This window comes from Schistocerca americana, chromosome 1 (genome assembly GCF_021461395.2).
Source record: "Schistocerca americana isolate TAMUIC-IGC-003095 chromosome 1, iqSchAmer2.1, whole genome shotgun sequence".
NCBI classification, from domain to species: Eukaryota; Metazoa; Arthropoda; class Insecta; order Orthoptera; family Acrididae; genus Schistocerca; species Schistocerca americana.
This window is the reverse complement of record NC_060119.1, coordinates 1,160,157,607-1,160,182,417: the sequence shown is the minus strand read 5'-3', so window position 1 is coordinate 1,160,182,417 and position 24,811 is coordinate 1,160,157,607. Positions and strand designations below refer to the sequence as shown.

At 43.1% G+C, this 24,811-nt stretch overlaps 1 protein-coding gene across 1 annotated transcript in view; it reads right to left on the bottom strand.

The window, feature by feature from the left end:
• The window catches only part of LOC124551772 (dentin sialophosphoprotein-like), a 151,377-nt gene that overhangs the window by 21,683 nt on the left and 104,883 nt on the right, over positions 1-24,811 (bottom strand). The window contains exons 4-5 of the mRNA XM_047126466.1: positions 18,394-18,653; positions 10,177-10,277 (exon numbers count right to left, since the gene is read on the bottom strand). Coding sequence (XP_046982422.1) covers positions 10,177-10,277; positions 18,394-18,653 — 361 coding nt within the window. The remainder of the gene's footprint in view (positions 1-10,176; positions 10,278-18,393; positions 18,654-24,811) is intronic.

The window sequence follows — 24,811 nt, the reverse complement described above, 5'->3', positions numbered from 1 at the left end:
AGTTTTGTTTTACTTTTTCGACTTTTTTGTTATTATCTAAACTGTAATAGCTTATCATATAACTATTTTATCAATTTTATATCTTACATGCCTTTCTATTGCCATCGTGTAGGAGGTCAAAGTCAGCTGTAAACAAGTATTCAGTCGGTCCAGACACTACGTGATTCGTTTTAATTCAGTCAGTGCTCGGGAGTAGTTGCTATATGCCGCTTTTGAATTTGTGCAACCACTCAGAGATTGTGTAGCTCACCTATGTGGGTTACGAAACTAATGTTAATAGATTCCAATCAAGATAATTATCGAAATCGAGTTTAGTGTCACTAAATGTGAAGAAAATGAATATGTAAATTCTACAGTGTCGTGTATATTTATTCACTAGCAGCTGTACGGATGACATTAAATAATCATAGGATGAAGATTCGTGAACATGATTATCAACGAAATAAGAGGCATCGAAAACAGGTATATAACGAAACTTCCTGGCAGGTAGATAACGCTTCATGTTGATCCAACACATTTCCCAAACATTGAATATGGACGTTTGATGGCTCTGAACGCAGTACTGAGAAACAATTGATAGAGCAAGCCATCTATATAATCTGCACTACCCACTGTGGAGCACTCGGGAACGTTTGATGGGAAATCACTATTCTTCAGATTCTGTATGTCGTAACTAATTTCGAGATGAGCTTTTTCATTCTCAGATGCTTCTGCGTAAAAGCGATGTTTTACATTAGATGTATTTTGTTAGTTTAATACTACTTTGTGACTCTCAAAATGATTCAAATGGCTCTGAGCACTATGGGACTTAACGTCTGAGGTCATCAGTCCCCTAGAACTTAGAACTATTTAAACCTAACTAACCTAAGAACATGACACTCATACATGCCCGAGGCAGGATTCGAACCTGCGACCGTAGCGGTCGCGCCGTTCCCGACTGAAGCGCCTAGAACCGCTCGGCCTCACCGGCTGGCTGTGCCTCTCAGTAATTTATTTTGATGGCTTCAAGCTACGGCAATTGCATGGTAGTAAATGCGATAATGTAATTTATGACAATATTTTTCTCTGAATTTATATCCTGTATCATCTCTCGTCTCTTGTAACGATACATTCATCATAAAATTTTTTGAAGAGGAACATTTGGAAATTTGACAGGTTGCTACGAAACTAGTTATGATGTACTAGTACGTCAGTGGCTGAGGTAGAATTATATTCATACGTTATAGGCTGCTGACCCGAAAGTCTCTATCCCAATGCAAAACAATCATGCAGTTTCAGACAATTTTAATGTACGTAATTCAATCCAGAAGTTCCCAGAATTGATATGATGATGATAGCAGAATGATTAAGAGATTTAATATTTCTTGATTTAGTAGCAGTATCAAATAATGCTCATGTTCCAGCAACACCTCGAGTAACTAATGACGTAACTAAGTCAACGTTAGGTGGTATAGTATATCGAAATACAGCATAATGGAAAGCATTGAATAAATTCATTGTATTGCTACAGAAATTACGAACTGCAATTCTGTAGATGTTGACAAAGGCGATAGTAAAAGTCCAAGGAAAACCGTTAGTGTATGAATGGTGTAAGAGGTTACGTAAAGGACGAACAAGCACTGGAGATGATTCCGAGCCACGCGTCTACTTTCACCGTGACTAAAACATGGAGCACGTGGGTCAAAACAGCTGCGGAGATTATTGATAACATTACGAATCGCGAGGCCGTTTTACAGTATTCTGTTTGACGGTCTGAACGTGCATCGATTGTTACCTAACTTTTTTGGCGTCATTCTGGAACACGTGTAACATTATGAAAGGACGACTCACTGTTAGAGTGGCGGCGCTGAATGTTTGTTGGTGGGCTAAGGGAGCAAGACACGCAAAGTCAGAATGAAATTCAGGTGCCTGAACGACCAACGCGGGTTCTCGCGAGGCTTCACCGTGGCTGAGAGGAGTAGAGATGAAACAGTGGCCGCTAAGATGGACGAAACGAAAAATGGATATTGTGTATTTTAACGAAATTAAGTTACAGATCCTACAAACATGATACAAAAGAAACCAAGTACATCAGAAAAATCGCAGCGATGATCTCATTGCAACTCCATGCGATTTTCGAGAATGGTTATTATAAAAGTTACTATTGTTTTAACCATGTCGGATTATAAAACCAATAACAAATGAATCCCTGGAGCAATCTGATCGTATGAAAGTTTACGAAGTCAGTAAAGACCAAAACACGCTGGTTCTTAAATCAAGCATGTGTATAAAGAATTACAAGAGTATATTAAAAGTTAATATGCAAATGTGCAAATACAGGGTATCTCAAGAAGAATATACATTTTACAAAGAATTATGTTGTCAAAACTATCGATCGCAGCAACAGGCTCTGTTATTGGAAAAACGAATACATTATCTAACTTATATTCACTGTCGCTAGAGGCTGGTTGACTTCTGTTTGATTGATTATCGCTACATGTTACAAAATGGCTACTCCGCAACATAAATCGTGTTGTGTAATTCCGTGATTACAGTGCAAGGACGTTTCAGGTTGAGGTATTAAACTGATCCTCCATATGGATGGAATATTCGCAGATCGTATCGACAATTTGTAGACTCAGGATGTGTATGTAAAGGAAAGAGTGACTAGAAACGGAGCACTGGCTCGGATTAGGGAAGGATGGAGACGGAAGGCGGTCGTGCCGTTACGGAGGAACCATACCGGAATTTGCCTTAAGTGATTTAGGGAAATCACAAAAAACCTCAGTCAGGATGGTCGGACGTAGATTTGAACAGTCATCCTTCCGAATGAGAGTCCAGTGTGCTGACCTCTGCGCTACCCCTCTAGACGGATGGAAAGAATTCGATTTCTCTCCAGAAGGGAGTGTGGGAGGGCTTTCAGTTCCATAGGGATGGCAGGAGGCTTTTCACGACGTCTCAATATCAGGGAGTGAGTGCTTCCTGGGTTGCAGCCAGTTTTCGTGGGAACTAGTCCTGTTTCCATATATGCCTATTGTGGACCGATAGTGGCACTAGTCCGCTTGCCACAGGCACGGATGCCGCCAGTCACCATAGCTTTCTCGTGAGGGTCCTTGAGGAATAAATTTGGCTATCTGTCCCCACATCAAAGAAGAAACACATACTGGAGTGAGCAAAGTCGTTGCTTCCTCCAAATTATGGATTGCCCAATCCAAAATAACGTCCCTGCCATCAGACGTGGTACAGAGAGTGTTGGCCAATGGAGACAGACTGTTCGAAACCAGTACCAACCTCATGAATCGTAGCGATGCCTTTTGCAAGGTTTAAGTGGGAAGTTTCTGGTACTTTCCTCTTCTACTGCGTAGAAAAGAGAACACATTCGTTTGTCAAATTGGAAAAAGCATTCAATCTCCCTTCCAAGTCGATCTTGGGAATTTAGGGAGTTCAGGACAGAACTTGAACTGAATATGATTCGCTCCCGGGTCTGATTTGGGCCATCTCACTCTAGTTGAAGAAAGTGAATTTCACTTAGGCAGTAGCATATTCCAACTTCTGAGCAGCTAGTAGCTAACTCATTTAATTATGCCTCTTGACTCTTCAGCCCTGCACTATTTACAGGCATCTTATTTTAGTTTGAAACAGTTTTCAGAACACTGATCTGTATTAATCATTGTAGGTTTTCACATGATTAGTTAAATAAAAGTTTTGTATTCTCAATCTGACTTACATTTTGAAATCCCTAATGTCCTACAATTTCTCTATCGTTAGGTCATCCTTCAATAATAAATATAACCAGCTATATTTCCAAGATTTGGGCTTCGTTGGGACGAGTTGCCTTTGTTTGCAGTAACCAAGCACTATTTTTAAAGATAAAAGAGATGTAGGGCTGATACGAGTACCCAAAGCTCATATGTTTTCATAGAGGAGTAATTGGTGCACAAGCCACTCAGTCTTATTTCGACCTCTCCCAGATTTGTTAATTGTGTTAGTAGTTATGTTACCTGTGTCGTGCTCCAGGTATAGGAACATCTTGCATACATCGTATTTAATTTCCGGAGACAATACATAAGGTAAATAAACGTCGATTTATGTCTTCTTAATAAAACGAGCCATGTAGTTTTCAAAGTTAGGGACTTTCACTTTTTTGTGGACTTGGAATAATTTTCTCAATTACGGAGAAACTTTTCACTGGACTTAAGTTATTTGACTGTGCTCAGTGGTAATTCAGAATAACGAACTTTAGTTTTCGTCATAGTTGATAGAGGGAAACTGCTCGTTTCGGACTTTGAATGTCAGATGCTGATTTTTCGTGAATCACTGTGCAGTTAAATGAACTTTGCTTGCACATATTTTTGTATTCGAAGCCCTACTCGCACTGCAAAATACTTATTTTTTGTTTGTGTTTTGAATTCGCAATACATGTGAGGCCACCTTTCTCATACGTGTAGTCTTTAGAAATAAATAATTATTTGGTTTAAAATAACCCTCTGATTTCGTCAACATCATTGATCCTGTGGGATTCACCCACTCATTTTCTTGTTTATTCATAACTTAATACGTTTATTTACTAAAAATGGTTGGAGGTCTAGTTCCGTGGTAAACGTATGGGCCTTAAGGCGCCGTATAAGACCGACAACTTCTGACAAAAAGCGTGTCAAGCCGACAATACTTAGCTCGTGAATTGCTAATACCGATAGTAGCATGTAAAATCGAGCTAGTACATCCTGCATGTCTGAACTATTCGTCGGGGCCCCAGATCAGACACCGGGACAGCACGTTTCAGGAGGAGTCTGACAACACATTACTTCCCCCCACATACATCTCGCGTATTGATCACGAGCAGAAAATTCGAGAAATTAGAGCCAATACAGAGGCTTATCGACAATCATTCTTACCGCGCACTTTTCGCGAGTGGCACAGAGTTGGAGGGATCAGATAGTGGAACGGAAAGAACCCTCCGCCACACACCATTAGGTGGCTGGCGGTGTATGATGTAGATGTAGAACTGAAGTAGCCTTTCGGGACGGTCGAGAGGAAGAACCACGTTCATTATCTGAAGATCTACAGCTACATCTACATCTATACTCCGCGAGCCACCTTACGGTGTGTGGCGGAGGGTACTTATTGTACCACTATCTGATCCCCCCTTCCCTGTTCCATTCACGAATTGTGCGTGGGAAGAACGACTGCTTGTAAGTCTCCGTATTTGCTCTAATTTCTCGGATCTTTTCGTTGTGATCATTACGCGAGATATATGTGGGCGGTAGTAATATGTTGCCCATCTCTTTCCGGAATGTGCTCTCTCGTAATTTCGATAATAAACCTCTCCGTATTGCGTAACGCCTTTCTTGAAGTGTCCGCCACTGGAGCTTGTTCAGCATCTCCGTAACGCTCTCGCGCTGACTAAATGTCCCCATGACGAATCGCGCTGCTTTTCGCTGGATCATGTCTATCTCTTCTATTAATCCAACCTGGTAAGGGTCCCATACTGATGAGCAATACTCAAGAATCGGACGAACAAGCGTTTTGTAAGCTACTTCTTTCGTCGATGAGTCACATTTTCTTAGAATTCTTCCTATGAATCTCAACCTGGCGCCTGCTTTTCCCACTATTTGTTTTATGTGATCATTCCACTTCAGATCGCTCCGGATAGTAACTCCTAAGTATTTTACGGTCGTTACGCATCCAATGATTTACCACCTATGGCATAATCGTACTGGAATGGATTTCTGCCCCTATGTATGCGCATTATATTACATTTATCTACGTTTAGGGAAAGCTGCCAGCTGTCGCACCATGCATTAATCCTCTGCAGGTCCTCCTGGAGTACGTACGAGTCTTCTGATGTTGCTACTTTCTTGTAGACAACCGTGTCATCTGCAAATAGCCTCACGGAGCTACCGATGTTGTCAACTAAGTCATTTATGTATATTGTAAACAATAAAGGTCCTATCACGCTTCCCTGCGGTACTCCCGAAATTACCTCTACATCTGCAGATTTTGAACCGTTAAGAATGACATGTTGTGTTCTTTCTTCTAGGAAATCCTGAATCCAATCACAAACCTGGTCCGATATTCCGTAAGCTCGTATTTTTTTCACTAAACGTAAGTGCGGAACCGTATCAAATGCCTTCCTGAAGTCCAGGAATACGGCATCAATCTGCTCGCCAGTGTCTACGGCACTGTGGTTCTGTGTAGGTCACAGAAACCACACTCTGTGACATGTGTGCCACTCTGTGATCAGAAAATGAGTCTCCTAGGATTTGCGCGTGTTTATGAGTGTGTCATTTATTTTAAGGATTAAAATCCCAATTAATAAATGTAAGAGGCAAATTTGGTCCTTGCAGAAGGTAGCAGATGATTTTAATATAACGATATCCTAAGTTAAAATTAAGATAATGGCGGCCGGCCTAGGTGGCCGAGCGGTTCTAGGCGCTACGGTCTGGAACCGCGCGACCGCTACGGTCGCAGGTTAGAATCCTGCCTCAGGCATGGGTGTGTGTGATGTCCTTAGGTCAGTTTGGTTTAAGTAGTTCTAAGTTTTAGGGGACTGATGACCTCAGAAGTTAAGTCCCACAGTGCTCAGAGACATTTTTTTAAGATAATGGCTTTCCATGGTAAGGAGCACTTAAGAGCGAAGATAATAATTGCTGATAAACCACTAGAGTAAATGAATGCTTTTAATTAACTGGAATGTGAAATGTCATATATTACAGAGATGAAGAAAGCAAATTGCAAAAATGTCAACAGTTGGTAGGTACCAATCGTAATTCCCAAAAAATTTTGAAAAGAGGCAGTACTAAAGTTTTAAAGTGTGATGGCAGTACCAGTTCTAATGTAAGGGTCACAGACTTCGATTCTAACTGCCAGTCGAAGAAGGAGGCTTGAGGCAGCAGAGATGAGAGTCCTAAGATCTATAGCTGGTTACCAACTCGTGGATCAGATAAGAAATAGTGAAATAATGAATGAACTGGGTGTCAGAAGCATACTTCAGAAAACAGAGGAGTGCAGTGAGAAATGGCACGAACACATTCAACTGATGCCAGAAGAACGAATTCTTAAACTAATATACAAATATACACTTCAAGAAGAGATGGGAAGATCATCTGCATTCTGTTTGAAATTGGAACAGCCAAGGACACCTAAACCAAAACTAGAGATAATGATGATGATTAATAACTGACAATTAATGTGCTGTTGTTTTAGTGTTCAAACTCATTTTTCATTTTGAGCAGGCATATTCAAAAGTATCACACCCACATTGCACGTCTTGAAGTTCTCGTTACAGGTTGACGTTTGCCGTCACAAGGTAAAAGCATCTTAACTTAAACGAGATCCTAATACTTATTGTTATTAAAAGCATTCATCAAGCCGTTTTGAAAGATGTTCTATGTTGCGGAGGCTTTGGTTTTTGCGTCTGTTATAGTGGAAGTTTCAGGGAAAGTATACGATCACTGGTGACAGTGTACCTTCACTGGCCCATTTAGTGAAAGTGCATTACTGATTCCAGTTCTGTCAGACAATACACATTGACTAGGGATAGTGCACTGTCACTAGTGAATGTATACTTTCACTGCCAAGAGGCAAGAACTGTGAACCATGGCTGTATAACAGAACTTCATACTTCGAAAGTGTTTATAAGTGACTCGTACTTTTCTCTGTCCATGAGGGCAGAATTATAACTGAGATTTCCACATTCCACCCTAAGATGTTCGTAGAACTTCACTGATTCAACCGTAGCTGCACTGATTTGAACTGTTAACTGCACTACTGTCAACCACAGCTGCACTACTGTAAACCGTAACTGCACAAATGTCAACCATAACTGCACACCTGTTTAACATAACAATAACGAAGTGACGACAATTACATTCATGCTGATTTGTGGTAGCATTGTTGGGCGCCCCGTCAATAACCCGTGAGCAGCGATGGTACACCTTCACTGGTGGGTAATATGCCACTGTACACTTTCCCCAGCCCAGTACAGTGATGGTTCACCTTCACTAGTGCGTGGCTTTTTTTCAGTTTAAGGTAAGCTCTCACTGATCACTTTGGTGATGGTGTGCACCCACTAGGGAAGGTTTACCTTCCCTAATCTTCCGCTTCCACTATAACACATCAAATGATGTCGCTAAAATTTTGCAACTGAGAGGTACTTAATGTATTCTCCTCCTTCGTTTAGTACAATTAGGGGAAGCACCTGGATAGCCATGGGCGTTAGCTCGCCGCTACCGGGATTCAGGGAGATGCGCCGGCCTCGAATCGAATACGGCAGACAGATTTACAAGGGCCACATCCCACTGCGCGAATACCGGCCTGCTACCTACATCCCGCCTTAGTTACCTGATTCATAAACATTTCGAAAGAAATGTTCTTACACTTTCACGTGGAATATCACTAGATGCAGACAAATAAGGCACATAAACCCGTCTTGGAGAGGGGTGGGGGGCAGTATGGCAGCAAAGGCAACTGGCCACCCTACACCAGCAACATGGCCAACTCCAGATTAACATGCCGCTTACGTGAATATACGGGATAAGGCCGGAAGAAAAAACAAATTAGTGCAATAATATTGGGAACGCAATACTACTTTTCTACTCTGACTCCAGTTGCACTATGCGATCAAAAGTATCCGGACACCCCCAAAAACATACGCTTTTTATAGTAGGTGCATTGTGCTGCCACCTACTGCCAGGCACTCCATATCACCGACCTCAGTAGTCATTAGACATCGTGAGATAGCAGAATGGGGAGCTCCGCGGAACTCACGGACTTCGAACGTGGTCAGGTTGATTGGGTGTCACTTGTGTAATACGTCTGTACGCGAAATTTCCACATTCCTAAACATCCATAGGTCCACTGTTTCCGATGTCTCAGTGAGGTGGAAACGTGAAAGGCCACGTACAGCACGAAAGCGTACAGGTAGATCTCGTCTGTTGACTGACAGAGACCGCCGACAGTTGAAGAGGGTCGTAATGTGTAATAGGCAGACATCTATCCAGACCACAACACAATAATTCCAAACTGCATCGGGATCCACTGCAAGTGCTACCACAGTTAGGCGGGAGGTTGGAAAACTTGGATTTCATGGTCGAGAGGCTGCTAGTAAGCCACATATCACGCCAGTAAATGGCAAACGACGCCTCGCTTGATGTAAGGAGCGCAAACATGGGACGATTGAACAGTGGAAAAACGTTGCGTGGAGTGACGAATCACGGTACACACTGTGGAGATCCGATGGCAGGGTGTGTGTATGGCGAATGCCCAGTGAACGTCATCTGCCAGCGTGTGTAGTGCCAACAGTAAAATTCGGAGGCGGTGGTGTTATGGTGCGATCGTGTTTTTCATTGAGGGGGCTTGCAGCCCTCGTTGTTTTGCGTGGCACTATCACAGCACAGGCCTACATTGATGTTTTAAGCACCTTCTTGCTTCCGACTGTTGAAGGGGATGGCAACTGCATCTTTCAACACGGCCTGTAGTGGAGTGGTTACACGACAATAATATCCCTGTATTGGACTGGCCTGCACAGAGTCCTGACCTGAATCATATAGTACACCTTTGGGATGTTTTGGAACGCCGACTTCGTGCCAGGCCTCACCGACTAACATCGAAACCTCTCCTCAATGCAGCATTCGGTGAAGAATGGGCTGCCATTCTCCAAGAAACCTTCCAGCGCCTGATTGAACGTATGCCTGCGAGAGTGGAAGCTGTCATCAAGGCTTAGGGTTGGCCAACACCATATTGAATTCCAGCATTACCGATGGAGGGCGCCAAGAACTTGTAAGTCATTTTCAGCAAGGTGTCCGGATACTTTTGATCATATAGTGTGTATTTCAAGAGGGACGAAGGCCAGAGCTCTCACTTTCTGGCTACATATCACAGGAAGACAACAACATCCAACACCATTACCTGAAGATGACGGAAAAGTATTCAGCTGTAAAATGGAAAGCTTTAGCTACGCCATCCGACTCAACGCCCGAAAGCCTCAGAAACGTATTCTGCATTGGAAAAGTCTTAAATAGCAATTATTTTAAGTTTTTAGAAGACATAGAAAATAAAAGACATTTAATATTCCATCCTTCTTCATGGAGTGTAAACGGGAATGCACTACTTCTTCTCTACTCTGACACCAGTTTTATTTCGAGAAGGCCGAAGGCCGGCGCAGTGAGCAGCTGTTGGATGGAACGGTACAGTTACCCTGGTGTGTGGACGAGGGTGCTTGGCGCTGGTAACGCTCCTCGTCCGGCAGTTTCTCGCCGTCCCCCAGGCTGTCACCGAAGCCGCCGCCGCCGCTGTACCTGCACGCACAGACGCATACACACGCAAGCGGGTAGGACATTGGGTAAACGTTAGCGGAATAGAAATACTGTATATTGCAAAACACATCCTGGTATGCAAGATCATTTTTATTCTCGTCTTGATCAGCATGCAGGTATAATACATGATCATTTACAAAATGCTTTTTTTAAAAGGATACACCGTCATTTGACTGTTTTGTTGTTTATTTAAGTACAACCCAGTTTTCGGTATTTTATGCTATTTTAATGTATTTGATTTAATGTCTTTAACATATATTTTATGTTTTTAGCATATATTAACATATAACTCAGCTTGACAAAATGTTAAGTGTCCTGCAATATATGTTAAAAACACGAAATCAGATTCTTGAAAATGGTATAAAAGGCAAAAACTTGGACTGTATTTAAATAAACAATAAAACAGTCAAATGGCAGTATGTTCCTTCAAAAATATTGTATGACAGTTGCTGAGCAACATCAAAAACTGTTTCGAAAAGGGTGATGCCTTTTCAAGTTTGAAACAAAGCGAAAATCTACTTCTAAATTCCTATCTTTGATATGCTGGACGAGATCAGAATTGCAGTTTGAACGTGTCTATATTACTAAATGAAAAAAAAACAGTCATCGGATACCAGCTGTAGGTTGCCTATCTAACAGTTTCTAGGGGCCAAAAAAGTTGATTTTCAGTATTTCAAGTACACTCCTGGAAATGGAAAAAAGAACACATTGACACCGGTGTGTCAGACCCACCATACTTGCTCTGGACACTGCGAGAGGGCTGTACAAGCAATGATCACACGCACGGCACAGCGGACACACCAGGAACCGCGGTGTTGGCCGTCGAATGGCGCTAGCTGCTCAGCATTTGTGCACCGCCGCCGTCAGTGTCAGCCAGTTTGCCGTGGCATACGGAGCTCCATCGCAGTCTTTAACACTGGTAGCATGCCGCGACAGCGTGGACGTGAACCGTATGTGCAGTTGACGGACTTTGAGCGAGGGCGTATAGTGGGCATGCGGGAGGCCGGGTGGACGTACCGCCGAATTGCTCAACACGTGGGGCGTGAGGTCTCCACAGTACATCGATGTTGTCGCCAGTGGTCGGCGGAAGGTGCACGTGCCCGTCGACCTGGGACCGGACCGCAGCGACGCACGGATGCACGCCAAGACCGTGGGATCCTACGCAGTGCCGTAGGTGACCGCACCGCCACTTCCCAGCAAATTAGGGACACTGTTGCTCCTGGGGTATCGGCGAGGACCATTCGCAACCGTCTCCATGAAGCTGGGCTACGGTCCCGCACACCGTTAGGCCGTCTTCCGCTCACGCCCCAACATCGTGCAGCCCGCCTCCAGTGGTGTCGCGACAGGCGTGAATGGAGGGACGAATGGAGACGTGTCGTCTTCAGCGATGAGAGTCGCTTCTGCCTTGGTGCCAATGATGGTCGTATGCGTGTTTGGCGCCGTGCAGGTGAGCGCCACAATCAGGACTGCATACGACCGAGGCACACAGGGCCAACACCCGGCATCATGGTGTGGGGAGCGATCTCCTACACTGGCCGTACACCACTGGTGATCGTCGAGGGGACACTGAATAGTACACGGTACATCCAAACCGTCATCGAACCCATCGTTCTACCATTCCTAGACCGGCAAGGGAACTTGCTGTTCCAACAGGACAATGCACGTCCGCATGTATCCCATGCCACCCAACGTGCTCTAGAAGGTGTAAGTCAACTACCCTGGCCAGTAAGATCTCCGGATCTGTCCCCCATTGAGCATGTTTGGGACTGGATGAAGCGTCGTCTCACGCGGTCTGCACGTCCAGCACGAACGCTGGTCCAACTGAGGCGCCAGGTGGAAATGGCATGGCAAGCCGTTCCACAGGACTACATCCAGCATCTCTACGATCGTCTCCATGGGAGAATAGCAGCCTGCATTGCTGCGAAAGGTGGATATACACTGTACTAGTGCCGACATTGTGCATGCTCTGTTGCCTGTGTCTATGTGCCTGTGGTTCTGTCAGTGTGATCATGTGATGTATCTGACCCCAGGAATGTGTCAATAAAGTTTCCCCTTCCTGGGACAATGAATTCACGGTGTTCTTATTTCAATTTCCAGGAGTGTAATTACTGACCGAATTATCAAAACTAAAATGCTGCCATTACTTATTCATTAACTGGTATAATATTAAGTTAAAGGTTTAATACTGTTGGTCAATTTATGTCTTGAGGCAGCATTCTCACAGCGTGAAAATGACTCAGACTATATTCATCCACAATTTGAGGATAAAAGAGCTCAGCCACTTCCAATAAACTTTACATAATTTAAAACCTTTTGGAAACATTTCTTCCCTGACACCTCTCCTCCCTTTCCTCTCCCCAAAGCACTGAAAAAAATATCGCTTACTATATTTCCACTGTTCATGCGGTAAAACTTCAGCGTCAGAAACGACGTTTTAAGTTTTTACTTCTTCACTACTAATTCTATTCGCAAAAAATTGAGTACAGTATCCACATATACATATAATGAAGACACCAACAAAATAATATCATTATATGACAAATAGTTTGGAGGAAAACCAAGCTTTTAAAAAAATGAAAATAGCTCTCAGCCTCTGCCGTACAAATATTTACAGAATTTAGAAGACAGTCTCCTACTACTGTGCCATATAGGTCTTCGATTACGGAAATTAAAAAGAATCGGTGTCATTATAATTCTCATTATACTTCGTACAGAAATGCGAGGTACTTTTGATACATTTAGCACATAGTTTACAGAGCTTACCGTTTGTAATGAAACTGTTGATGGTATTTCCGAGTCATTTAGAGTCCACGGCATTCACTCGTTTGCAACTAAGTTGTTGTTGCTATTTCCTATTACTTTATCCTCCTGAACACCGACAGCGAGTAATCGCAATAAGTAACATCCGCGTCGGCTTCCCATAATTAAGAAAATTAACAGCACTGGCTTGGAACGAAGAATCGGTGGGATTTTACCGCATTATGAGCGCCGCTCCTCGGGTGTTCGATGGACTACCGCTATTGTAGCTTCATGTACGGTGAAAGTTCTTCATTAGGGTTTTGGATCTTTGACCCGAAATGTTTTTACACGCTTAACGTCAAATACTTAATGCACTGACTCATCTGTAAACTAACGAGACGTGTGACGAACTGACTGAATAGGCGTTGGTCTTCCTCCAACGGAAACTGTTTAGAGCTTTACACAACTTCAAATTATAATTTTGTACCTATCGGTCGTTTCAAACATAGAATATATTTTCAAGTTTTAAACAAATAGGAAGAATGGTCATCGTTGAATGCACGAGGAACTTGTACCTGAATATGATCATGTAATGGTTTGTGTTGTGATTGTGTTAAACATGACTTTCATAACAGTACATAGTAATGCTTACTCTGCAATATACACGTAAGTGTTTGGGAGAGAATGCACAGAAACACTTGTAGATTATTTCTCTATCGTTCCAAACCAGAACAGCACGTGGCAAGAATGAACACGCAAAACTTTCCGAGAGAGATCTGATTTCTCTTATTTCATCACGATGGTCGTTGCTCCCAATCTAGCTATGAGTCAGCAAAAGAACTAAAGGGCCACTTTTTTGAAATCCGTCATTTCCCTCCACCGCGAGCAGAAGTTTTCAATTTAGCTCAGAGGTCATCAGTCCCTAAGCTTACACACTACTTAACCTAAATTATCCTAAGGACAAACACACACACCTATGCCCGAGAGAGGACTCGAACCTCCGCCGGGACCAGCCGCACAGTCCATGACTGCAGCGCCTAAGACCGCTCGGCTAATGCCGCGTGGCAATGGCGTTGCAGTTCCCTCGTGTCCTTAGAGAAGAGGTGAATCTTCCGGTGGGGGGAGAGGGAGGGGGGGGGGTGTCGGAAATGTCAAAGGCTGTCAAAAACGTCGTCGTACTATTGCACACTGCATTGCAATCTGTCGTTTTCGACTGCGAAATGTGTAAAACCAAAACCTCAAAGGAAGAGATGGTTTCATTGATGCCCAGTGTGCCACCTCCCGAAGACTTTTCGTGTCGATTCTGAGCACTAGTACGTCTTAAATGTTTTCCTGAACCACGCATAACGGAACCACGTGATTTAAATGCTGGGCGTCGCGATTCTGACTCCCTTCACCGAGACATCAACAGACAAGGAGAGATGTGGTTATGCGATGTGTGCCCACATCCCATACCAAGTTTACGGTGGCGTTGGGCAGAATTTTGATGAAATTTTGTGCAAATGTGACGTTATTATCCCATCATACCTTACTTCAACTTCTGAGTTCTGACCTTCTGTCACATCTGTCGACGCCATCTTGTTGTTTGCAGCATTCTGGGAACCCGAGAGTGAGGTTGCAGGGCACCACCCTTCTGCATCACTATAGAGGAAGGCTGTAGGCAAACTTAAGCCTAATTTCACATTTTTTGTTGCCGTGTGGGAAAACATTATAGTTTCAGAGAAATGGTCCTTTAATTCTTTTGCACAGTGCAGTTTGCCATTCGGAAGAGAAATTTGGCGATTGAGATTTCGTGAAAAATTCTCACTGCAACGTTACAGCAGTGGAGCATCATCTATCAGGAACGACTGATGTGGTTTTCTGACTCTTGACTAGCACGTGAAATGTTCGAGAATCTGCCTAGGACAGCAAAGTCTATGATGAGAAGAAACAGTTTCCTGCAGAGTGAAAATTGCTGTAGGTAAGCAGGGTCCTACAGCCATGGGCTCATTTCGAGTGCCCGGTCTTTCAAGTGTCTTTAGCGTACGCCATTTATCTGACCGAGCAAAGGGGATTTACAGTTTAACGTGGAAGACGAACTACGTGTCGTTCTTGGGTATTCATCAAGGCTAGGTTAAAAGTACAGGGTGCGTCAAAACATGTATACACACTTTGAACTGTCATAGACAATTTATTTCCCGTTCTACAAGGTTAAATATCTGTGAGAAAGTAATGTTATGTTTCTTCAACAGGTGGCAGCAGTGGCAAGGAAGTAACTGCAATATGACGGACGTGCGTTTGAGCTTTGAAGGGCGGAAGCAGATAATTAAGTGGTAGTGGAAGTTTGAGAATGTAGCTGCGGTTCGAAGACAGTGGAGAAGTGAGTATGGTACAGAACCACCTTCAAAATTAACAATTACACGTCTACGAGACAAATTCAAAATTCATGGAACAGTGTGTGATGTGCATAAACGTCGAACAGGGCGAACTCGTACAGCTACAAGTGATGATTCTACAACTGCGATCTTGGAACTGTTTCAGCGTTCGCCTCAAGAATCTTCAAGGCAAGCGGCACGTGAGAGTTATGTAAGTGCTAGTAGTGTGCTACGCATTCTGAAGAAAGGTAAGTTTCGTGTGTACATTCCTAGGCTGGTGCAACAGCTAAGTGACGACGATCCAGATCGAAGGTTAGAATTGTGTGAATGGGTTCAGGAGATGATGAGACGTGAACTGGGATTTATGGGTAGCATAATTTGGTCGGATGAAGCCCAGTTCAAACTCAATGGAACTGTCAATAGGCACAATTGTGTATACTGGGCTGAAGATAATCCTTACATTACAGTTGAAAAGGCTGTAAATTTGCCTGGTATAAATGTGTGGTGTGGTTTGTCTGCAAGGGGACTCATTGGGCCTTTCCACTTTGAAGTTACTGTTACTGGAGAAACGTACCTAACAGTGCTTGCTGACTCCATATTCCCTGCCATTCGTGCTTTATACGATAGTGATGAGTTTTATTTCCAACAAGATGGCGCCTGTCATTGGGACGTACGACCATACCTGGATCACAATGTGCCAGGCTAGTGGATAGGACGAAGGGGACCAATCGAGTTTCCTGCACGCTCTCCAGACCTCACGTCGCTGGATTTCTTCTTATGGGGCACCGCAAAAGATGAGGTGTACAAACGTAAACCACGTAACCTGGACACTCTTTGGAATGAGATTCAGGCGGTGTGTGCAGAAATCTCATTGGACACTTTGGTACGATGTACGGAATCAGCGGTGACTCGTACTCAGAAATGTATTGATGCTGAAGGCCACCAGTTTGAACATTAATCACATTTGCAAAGTACATTTATTTTTCCAATTGGACTTTAAGCTTTCCATTTCCAGAAATTTAACATTGTAGAACTGGAAATAAATTTTCTATGACCCTTCAAACCGTGTATACATTTTTGACGCACTCTGTATATTGAAAATTTCCATGGTCTGACCGTGATTGGTTTCGAGACGCGCGCTCTACCAGTAGACCACGGGGCCGTCAGCTTGTAACACCGGAAATGCATATCCTCCTATTTCCATCTATTGTACTATAAATTTTTTTCCTTATTTTGTCAAAAAAATGGTTCAAATGGCTCTGAGCACTATGGGACTCAACTGCTGAGGTCATTAGTCCCCTAGAACTTAGAACTAGTTAAACCTAACTAACCTAAGGACATCACAAACATCCATGCCCGAGGCAGGATTCGAACCTGCGACCGTAGCGGTCTTGCGGTTCCAAACTGCAGCGCCTTTAACCGCACGGCCACTTCGGACGGCCCTTATTTTGTTACCTGAAGATATGACATTTCTATGTCTTTATGTATTGTAATTGCTTTATTATTTGCATATATATATCTTTATGCATTTATGTCGCTGTATAATTAGTTGTAAATATTATTTGTATTTTTGCGCTGGGTCTGGCCTAGGGAAAATTATGCTATCGAACGATTACATCGATAGGCCGTGTGGAGAACGAAAGTGTTTAGGATCTTTGGTAGTGTTAACTCTGCCGGATGGAGCGCGGGCAGAGGGAGTCTGGCTGGAGTAGGGCGGTGGAACAGGTGAGTGACGCTCCCGCGAGTTGACGCGCTTTCGGGGTTTGGCAGTATGTAATTGCGCTCGACTTGCTATGATAGTTTCTGACACGGTGTCGCAGACGGGAAGCATTAGCTGGTGCACATCAAGAGCCCGTTTTCCCTGGTGACAGTGTCGAGAAGAAGGCGCGCCAACATCCAGCTTCTGCAACAGCGACGGCCGACAATGAGTGACTGTCGCCCCCTCCTCGACCGACGACTTCAAACCTTCAATCAACCAACAAGGAAGACTGGAAGCACATAAAGTTTTAGAACTGTATGGCAGACCACAGCTTTTCAAACTGTTCCATTTGCCTCACAAAATTACAGCAACTTAGCATGAACCTTTGTTGCTCATTGTCCCAATTGCATTACCAAGCAGGGTCCCTTCCTTTTCCGGAATGAATCAGAGTGTCGTTGAAATTCAAACGCCAGCATTAAAGTAATATCATTCCATTTCACTGCTTTAATTTCAAAGTTCAGTTAAAGTATTCATAGTTGGCTACAATATTTAGATCACACAAGCACAAATTAAGAGTGCAAGTTTTGTTACCATATTTTAGCTTAGCTGTGACTGCAGCTCAGCTTGGTACGTACTAAATTTTACTATTGTTAATTGTCCAGAGTCATTTAATTGAAGTTCAAAGTTAAATCTCTTATTTCTAAATTGCGTAGATTCAAGTAGCTTTTGAAATGATTGTTGAGGTAGCCCAAGACTAACCTTATTTTATTGAATTTCGTAGTGCTTCAGAAACAAAGTTCAATATTAATTTCAGTCACTAAATTAACTTTCAATTTTCCGGTTTTATTAATTATTTTACTAAATTAAGTCAGAGTGCAGCGAAATTTATTACTTCTGACAAACATTCAGTTTTCACACAACACGTGTCAACCTTCAGTTGCCACGCTTTTAGTGCTAAATATATGTGCATTAATCTTTCATTTTCAGTTATTATAGTAGTTGTCCATGGGACTGGCGACCGTAATTTTCCCCAAATCTTAAACATCTAATTAACGCCAATTAATTGTTAACGTAACGACCGCACATTTACTTTCTTTAGTAACTTTACTCCTTTTCAAAATTAATTTCCACCAATTTCATTTGCATTTTTCCTTTCATTTAGATGTAACCCTTTCCTCCCTCTTTACCGCAGATTAACTTCGGTGACGATTCCTTTCCCAGTTTGGGGTTTAATTTTTCACTGTCATTAAGGTCGATAAGTGAGGGGGAGGTTACAAGCTAGCGCAGTAGACGAGAGGTGGCTGACCTGGGTGGCATGCTGCCGTGCGGCCCGTCTCCGCCCGCCCACTTGGGCCAGTCGGTGCCGTCCAGGGGGCGGCGGCCCGCCCACGCCAGGTCGTCCTCGCCTCCTTTCCTCCCGTCTCCGGCCCCGTCGCTGCCGCCCTCTTCGCCGCCGTCTTTGTCTTCATCGTGTCGATCGCCGGCGCCTTCTCCGTGCTCACCGTCTCGATCGTCGGTGTCCTCTTCCCTGTTACTCCTCACGTGGTCCTCTGGTGCGCGGCTACCCTACAAGTACAAACGAAACATTGCTACTACTAATAGAACTCGCTGGCAGACAGATTAGGACTGTGCCAGACAGGACCTGAACCCTGAAACTTGGCCTTTCACGGGCAGCTGCCCTATCGACTGCGCTATCCCAGCATTACTCAAGACCCATCCTCACAGCTTTACTTCTAGCATTATCTCATCTCCTACCGTCAACACTTCTACATCTACATCTACATACATACTCCGCAATCCACCATACGGTGCTTGGAGGAGGGTACCTCGTACCACAACTAGCATCTTCTCTCCCTGTTCCACTTCCAAACAGAAAGAGGGAAAAATGACTGCCTATAGCCTCTGTACGAGCCCTAATCTCTCTTATCTTATCTTTGTGGTCTTTTCGCGAAATATAAGTTGGCGGCAGTAAAATTGTACTGCATCAGCCTCAAATGCTGGTTCTCTAAATTTCCTCAGTACCGATTCACGAAAAGAACGCCTCCGTTCCTCTAGAGACTCCCACCCGAGTTCCTGAAGCATTTCTATAACACTCGCGTGATGATCAAACCTACCAGTAACAAATTCAGGAGCCCGCCTCTGAATTGCTTCTATGTCCTCCCTCAATCCGACCTGATAGGGATCCCAAACGCTCGAGCAGTACTCAAGAATAGGTCGTATTAGTGTTTTATAAGCGTTCTCCTTTACAGATGAACCACATCTTCCCAAAATTCTACCAATGAACCGAAGGCGACTATCCGCCTTCCCCACAACTGCCACTACATGCTTGTCCCACTTCATATCGCTCTGCAATGTTACGCCCAAATATTTAATCGACGTGACTGTGTCAAGCGCTACACTACTAGTGGAGTATTCAAACATTACGGGATTCTTTTTCCTATTCATCTGCATTAATTTACATTTATCTACATTTAGAGTTAGCTGCCATTCTTTACACCAATCACAAATCCTGTCCAAGTCATCTTGTATCCTCCTACAGTCACTCAACGACGACACCTTCCCGTACACCACAGCATCATCAGCACTTCAAACTTTAAACTCTGCTGCAGAGTGAAAATTTCATTCTGGAAACAGTCAACTAGGGTGTGGCTGTGTGTTGAAGCGAAACAAGCGCTGTATCATGTGTGATACACAGAGACGAGCGAGTGCGCCGGGACTTACCCCAGTTCACCGCTAGTAGCGCCACGTCAACTTAACGCGCCTGCGCGTAGCGCAAAAGCATTGCACCGTAATTAAGTATAAAATTAAAAGTCAAAATTTTATGTTCAAACTTTATCAACATACATTTTATTGTAATAACATTTTAGAGGTCAAGTCATAAAGTAATTAAATCAATATTTGTCGTAAAAATACAGTTTTAAGGAAAAAAGTGGCGCTAGATAATGAAGCTAGAAAGCCAGAATTTGGTCAGCATGTGCCTATGGAGGTCATAAATAAGTAGTGCAAGTTCCCAAACAAAAGAACTAAAATTAGAGCCAGAATCCACGTTTTAAGAAAAATTGAAGGCGCTAAATATTAGACACGATAATGAAGTCCCACACTCCTTGACAGAGCGTAGGGGACGATGCGGGAGACTCGCACCGCAGTACTAGGCAAGGTCCTAGCGGAGATGGTTTGCTATTGTCTTCCTCCGACAATAATGAATATGAATTATGATGATGAAGACGACACAATAACACCCAGTCATCTCGAGGCAAGTGAAAATCCCTGACCCCGCCGGGAATCGATCCCGGGACCCCATGCTCAGGAAGCCAGAACACTACTGCGAGACCACGAGTTGCGGACGTATTAGATTTAGAAACGTGAAAATTTGTAAGATGCTTCAGGTTAACCTAAAATAATAACTAAGAGACCACATTAAGCTACCTCTCATAGTTTTTGAGTAATTTAAGGAAAACCAAATTTGTAACCAAAATATACTCATTTGTAGTAGATTAGGTACCTGTTATTTTAATGATAGAAAATTTTGGTTACAGCAGATGATAAAACCTACTAAATAATGGAGCTATAACAAATTTTAGAATTATAGTATTAATAACAGCCAATACAAGTTCTATTAAAGTTATAGTTCAGGGGTAACGATCTACCGTTGGTTCCACTATAAAAGTTCTAGAAGGCAAAGTTTTTATTCAAGTGAACTGAAATTTTTTCTGTGATTTGAGCCAACTTACCTGAATGCATGTAAAAATTGAGAAGATTCTAAATTAATTCATAACTTGGTTATTAAAGATTATGTGCTCGAGAAAGCGGTCGTTCAGGGGCTGCTGTCGCGTGCATAAGACAGATGACAGCTGATGTTCCCTTGGCCGTCCGCTGCGGCACATATATAAATATAGCCCGAGAGGCAGGAAGAAGGTTCACTTAGCACTCAGCCACTGTAAGATCCACGTCCGTTGAACGTCGGATCGCGCTCTGCCTCGGATGACGTCAGAGACTGACTATGACAAATCGCGTATTTTCTGTAATAACTGATAATGAACTCGCGAGGACTGTACACAGTCCTGGATCACTTAGAATACGCTAAAGTAACTGTTAGTGTGCCGATCGTGACAATTACAAATCCGGGAGGCAAGTGGTAACTGTTATTTCCACTTTCGTGGCGAACATTTATTTGAGTATTAGTAGTCAGGGCGAAGGACTATTTGGTAGGAACGGAGGACTATTTGGTAGGAACGTACAGTAGAAGAAGCCTCTGAACTAATAATAGTGCTGTTTAAGATAGAAAGATTTACTGTCAATTGAACATAGTGACTTTCAAAGTGTTGTACGAGAGATATTTTACTAAATATATGTACGTTTGAACTACAAATGTATACCTTCATTTGTAATCACAGCCCAGATACCATTAATAGAAAGAGAATAGAAACATTTCTTTCAGTGGGCTGGACCAAAATGTGGCCGTGCAGACTGGAAACAAAGGTTAGTATGGTCGCCATCGCTGTCTGGCTGACCACAAACTTAGTTACCAAGCTCCCGTAAGAAAGACGACGAACAACAATAAGCAACCATCATCATTTATAATTAAACCCGCCGCCACACGGTATCTCCGCAGTATCCTTTCTTCTAGGACTGCTAGTCGTGCAGATCAGGAACGAGAACTTAAGTGAAAGTAGGAGATGTATTGGTGTACGCAAAACTGTGAGGAAAGGTCGTGAGTCGTACATAAGTAGCTCAGTTGGTAGATCTCTTGCCCGCTAGCGTGATGGAATCAGAGTTCGAGTCCCTTTTTGTCACACGGTTTAAATCTGCCAGGAACGTTCATATCAGGGCACACTCGGCTGCAGAGTGGAAATTTTATTCTAGGTTCACTACTAACACTGTTATACTACATTCCACTCATTGAGAATTTTCAGTGAACAACTTACTGTCTAAAAACTAAAGAATAGAATCACCAATATCGTAAGCAGTAAATACCCACTATTTTACCAGAAGTATCCAGCAATCATTTTTATGAACATTTGCTGACGACACTTTCAATGAGGTGTCCTGTACACGAATAGCAGCCCACTCTTTCTCAAGAGCCGGAACCAGTGAAGGTAGAGACGTTGGACGCTGAGGTCTGGAGTGAAGCTCAAGTTCTACCTCAATTCAAAGGTCAAAATCTTAAATATGGCTGCGATTCAGCTACTGTATAAATCTGAAGGGGTTGAAAAAATCAGCCAACTAGCTGCAAGCCAAAGGTTTATTTAACCCTTGACCTAGGTTAGATATTTATATAATTTTATATGTGACAAGAGCCACTTGGTTCAACTAATGTAATTAACCACCATGTGATGTAACAAGGCCCTCTCCTGAAGAAGATATTTTTGTAAATATCGAAATCTAGGTCAAGGGCTAGACAAACTTTCTTTTTTTTTCTTTTTCTTTTTTTTTGCAAACGCTTAGCTGATTTTTTTCAGCATCTTCATTTCAAAGATGTAATAAAATGGAACACCTACAGCTCTCTCTAATATGTTATTTATTATATGGCTACCAATTTCAGTGATTCAGTAAACCATCTACAGGCCTCAATTGACTGGGTTAACTCCAATCGTATACACAATTCATCAGTAGGCAACATCTATGACCTCGTTTTCGCAGACTACCTGTAACAACAGTGTTGTGTCTTCAATCATCAACTACAATATGTGATCAAAAGTATCCTGACACCCCCAAAACACACGTTTTTAATAGTAGGTGCATTGGGCTGCCACCTACTGCCAGGTGCTCCATATCAGCGACCTCAGTGGTCATTAGACATCGTGAGAGAGCTGAATGGGGCGCTCCGCTAAATTGACGGACTTCGGATGTAGTCAGCTGATTTTGCGTCATACGTCTATACGGGAGATATCCACACTCTTAAACATCCCTAGGTCCACCGTTCCCCATGAGATAGTGAAGTGGAAACGTGAAGATACACATACAGTACAGTAGCGTACCTCGTCTGTTGATTGACAGAGACCGCCGACAGTTGAAAAGGGTCGTAATGTGTAATAGGCAGACATCCAAACCATCTCACAGGAATTCCAAACTGCATCAGGATCCACTGCAAGTACTATGACAGTTAGGAGGGAGGTGAGAAAACTTGTTCGAGAGGCTGCTCATGAGCCACACATCACGCCGGTAGTTGCCAAACGACGCCTCGCTTGATGTAAGCAGCATAAACATTGGACGATTGATCAGTGGAAAAACGTTGTGTGGAGTGACGAATCACGGTACACTATGTGGCGATCCGATCGTAGGGTATGGGTATGGCGAATGCCCTGTGAACGTCATCTGCCAGCGTGCGTGGTGCCAACAGTAAAATTCGGAGGCGGTGGTGTTATTCATGTTTTTCATGGAGGGGTCTTGAACCCATTGTTGTTTTGCGTGGCACTATCACAGCATAGGCCTACATTGATGTTTTAAGCATTTTTTTTTGCTTCCCACTGTCGAAGAGCTATTCGATCGAGCACCTGTTCATAATTCACTGCCTGTGGCGGAATGGTTACACGACAATAACATCCCTGTAATGGATAGTCCTGCAGAGAGTCCTGACCTGAATCCTATAGATGACCTTTGGGTTGTTTAGGAATGCCGACTTCATGCCAGGCCTCACCGACCGACATCGATACCTCTCCTCAGTGCAGCTCTTCGTGAAGAATGGACTGCCATTCCCCACGAAATCTTCCAGCACCTGATTGAACGTATGACTGCGAGAGTGGAAGCTATCATCAAGGCTAAGGGGCGGGGGGGGGGGGGGGCGCACACAATATTGAATTCCAGCATTACCGGTGGATGGCGCTAAGGGCGCTACGAACTTTTACATCATTTTCAGCTAGGTGTCCGGATGTTTTTGATCACACAGTGTACCAACTACGTCGGTGTTCTATCGGCTTCGGGTCGGGACCCTAGGCAGTTAAATATATTTCAGGAATGTTATCGCCCTCCACCCATTGCTTCACTGATACTGTTAATGACGGGGTGCATTGACATACATGTACAACCAACGTCTCCGAAATGTTCCTGTTGTGTGCATTTAGCGACTTCGAAGAAACCCTTACTAAAATAAACAGATCAAAACAAAGGGTAATTAAGAGCCTTAGAGAACACCTCTGCCACGTTATTCAAATGCTGAAAAGGATATACCAAACAGCTGATATTGTAATCAATACCGAAGGGACTAAGAATATTAAATTAAAAACTATTCAAGGACTAACAGAAGGGTTTGCCATTTCATATACGTCACTGAACATACGCATTAGCCACACCTCATAAGAACTGAATACAGAGATAAGTCCCATGTTAAAAATAAATTATGAAAAGAAACAAATGTTTCACTACCATCGGGTTATATTACAGTTATACAAAAAAGGGAAGACGGTCTTCAGAGATGTATGTACAGACCTGAACAAATGGTCAAAAAAATATAACTCAGGAATTTCAATGCTTAAGACTAGGGTAGTGTCACTTCAGTTAAAATATCCAGTATAGTAATCCAATCCAATATAATAAACAACAGAAAATCCGTAGAAAAAATCTCTCATTTCTGCTATCGTGGAGCACATATAAATTACAATAAAGATCGAGATACAGAAACGTTTTGAACACATATGTGGTACTATAACTAGAAAGTTGAATAATAGTACAGGAAAGGACAGCAGAATCAGAACTATGAAGTAATAGCAAAACCAGTTCTAATGTGT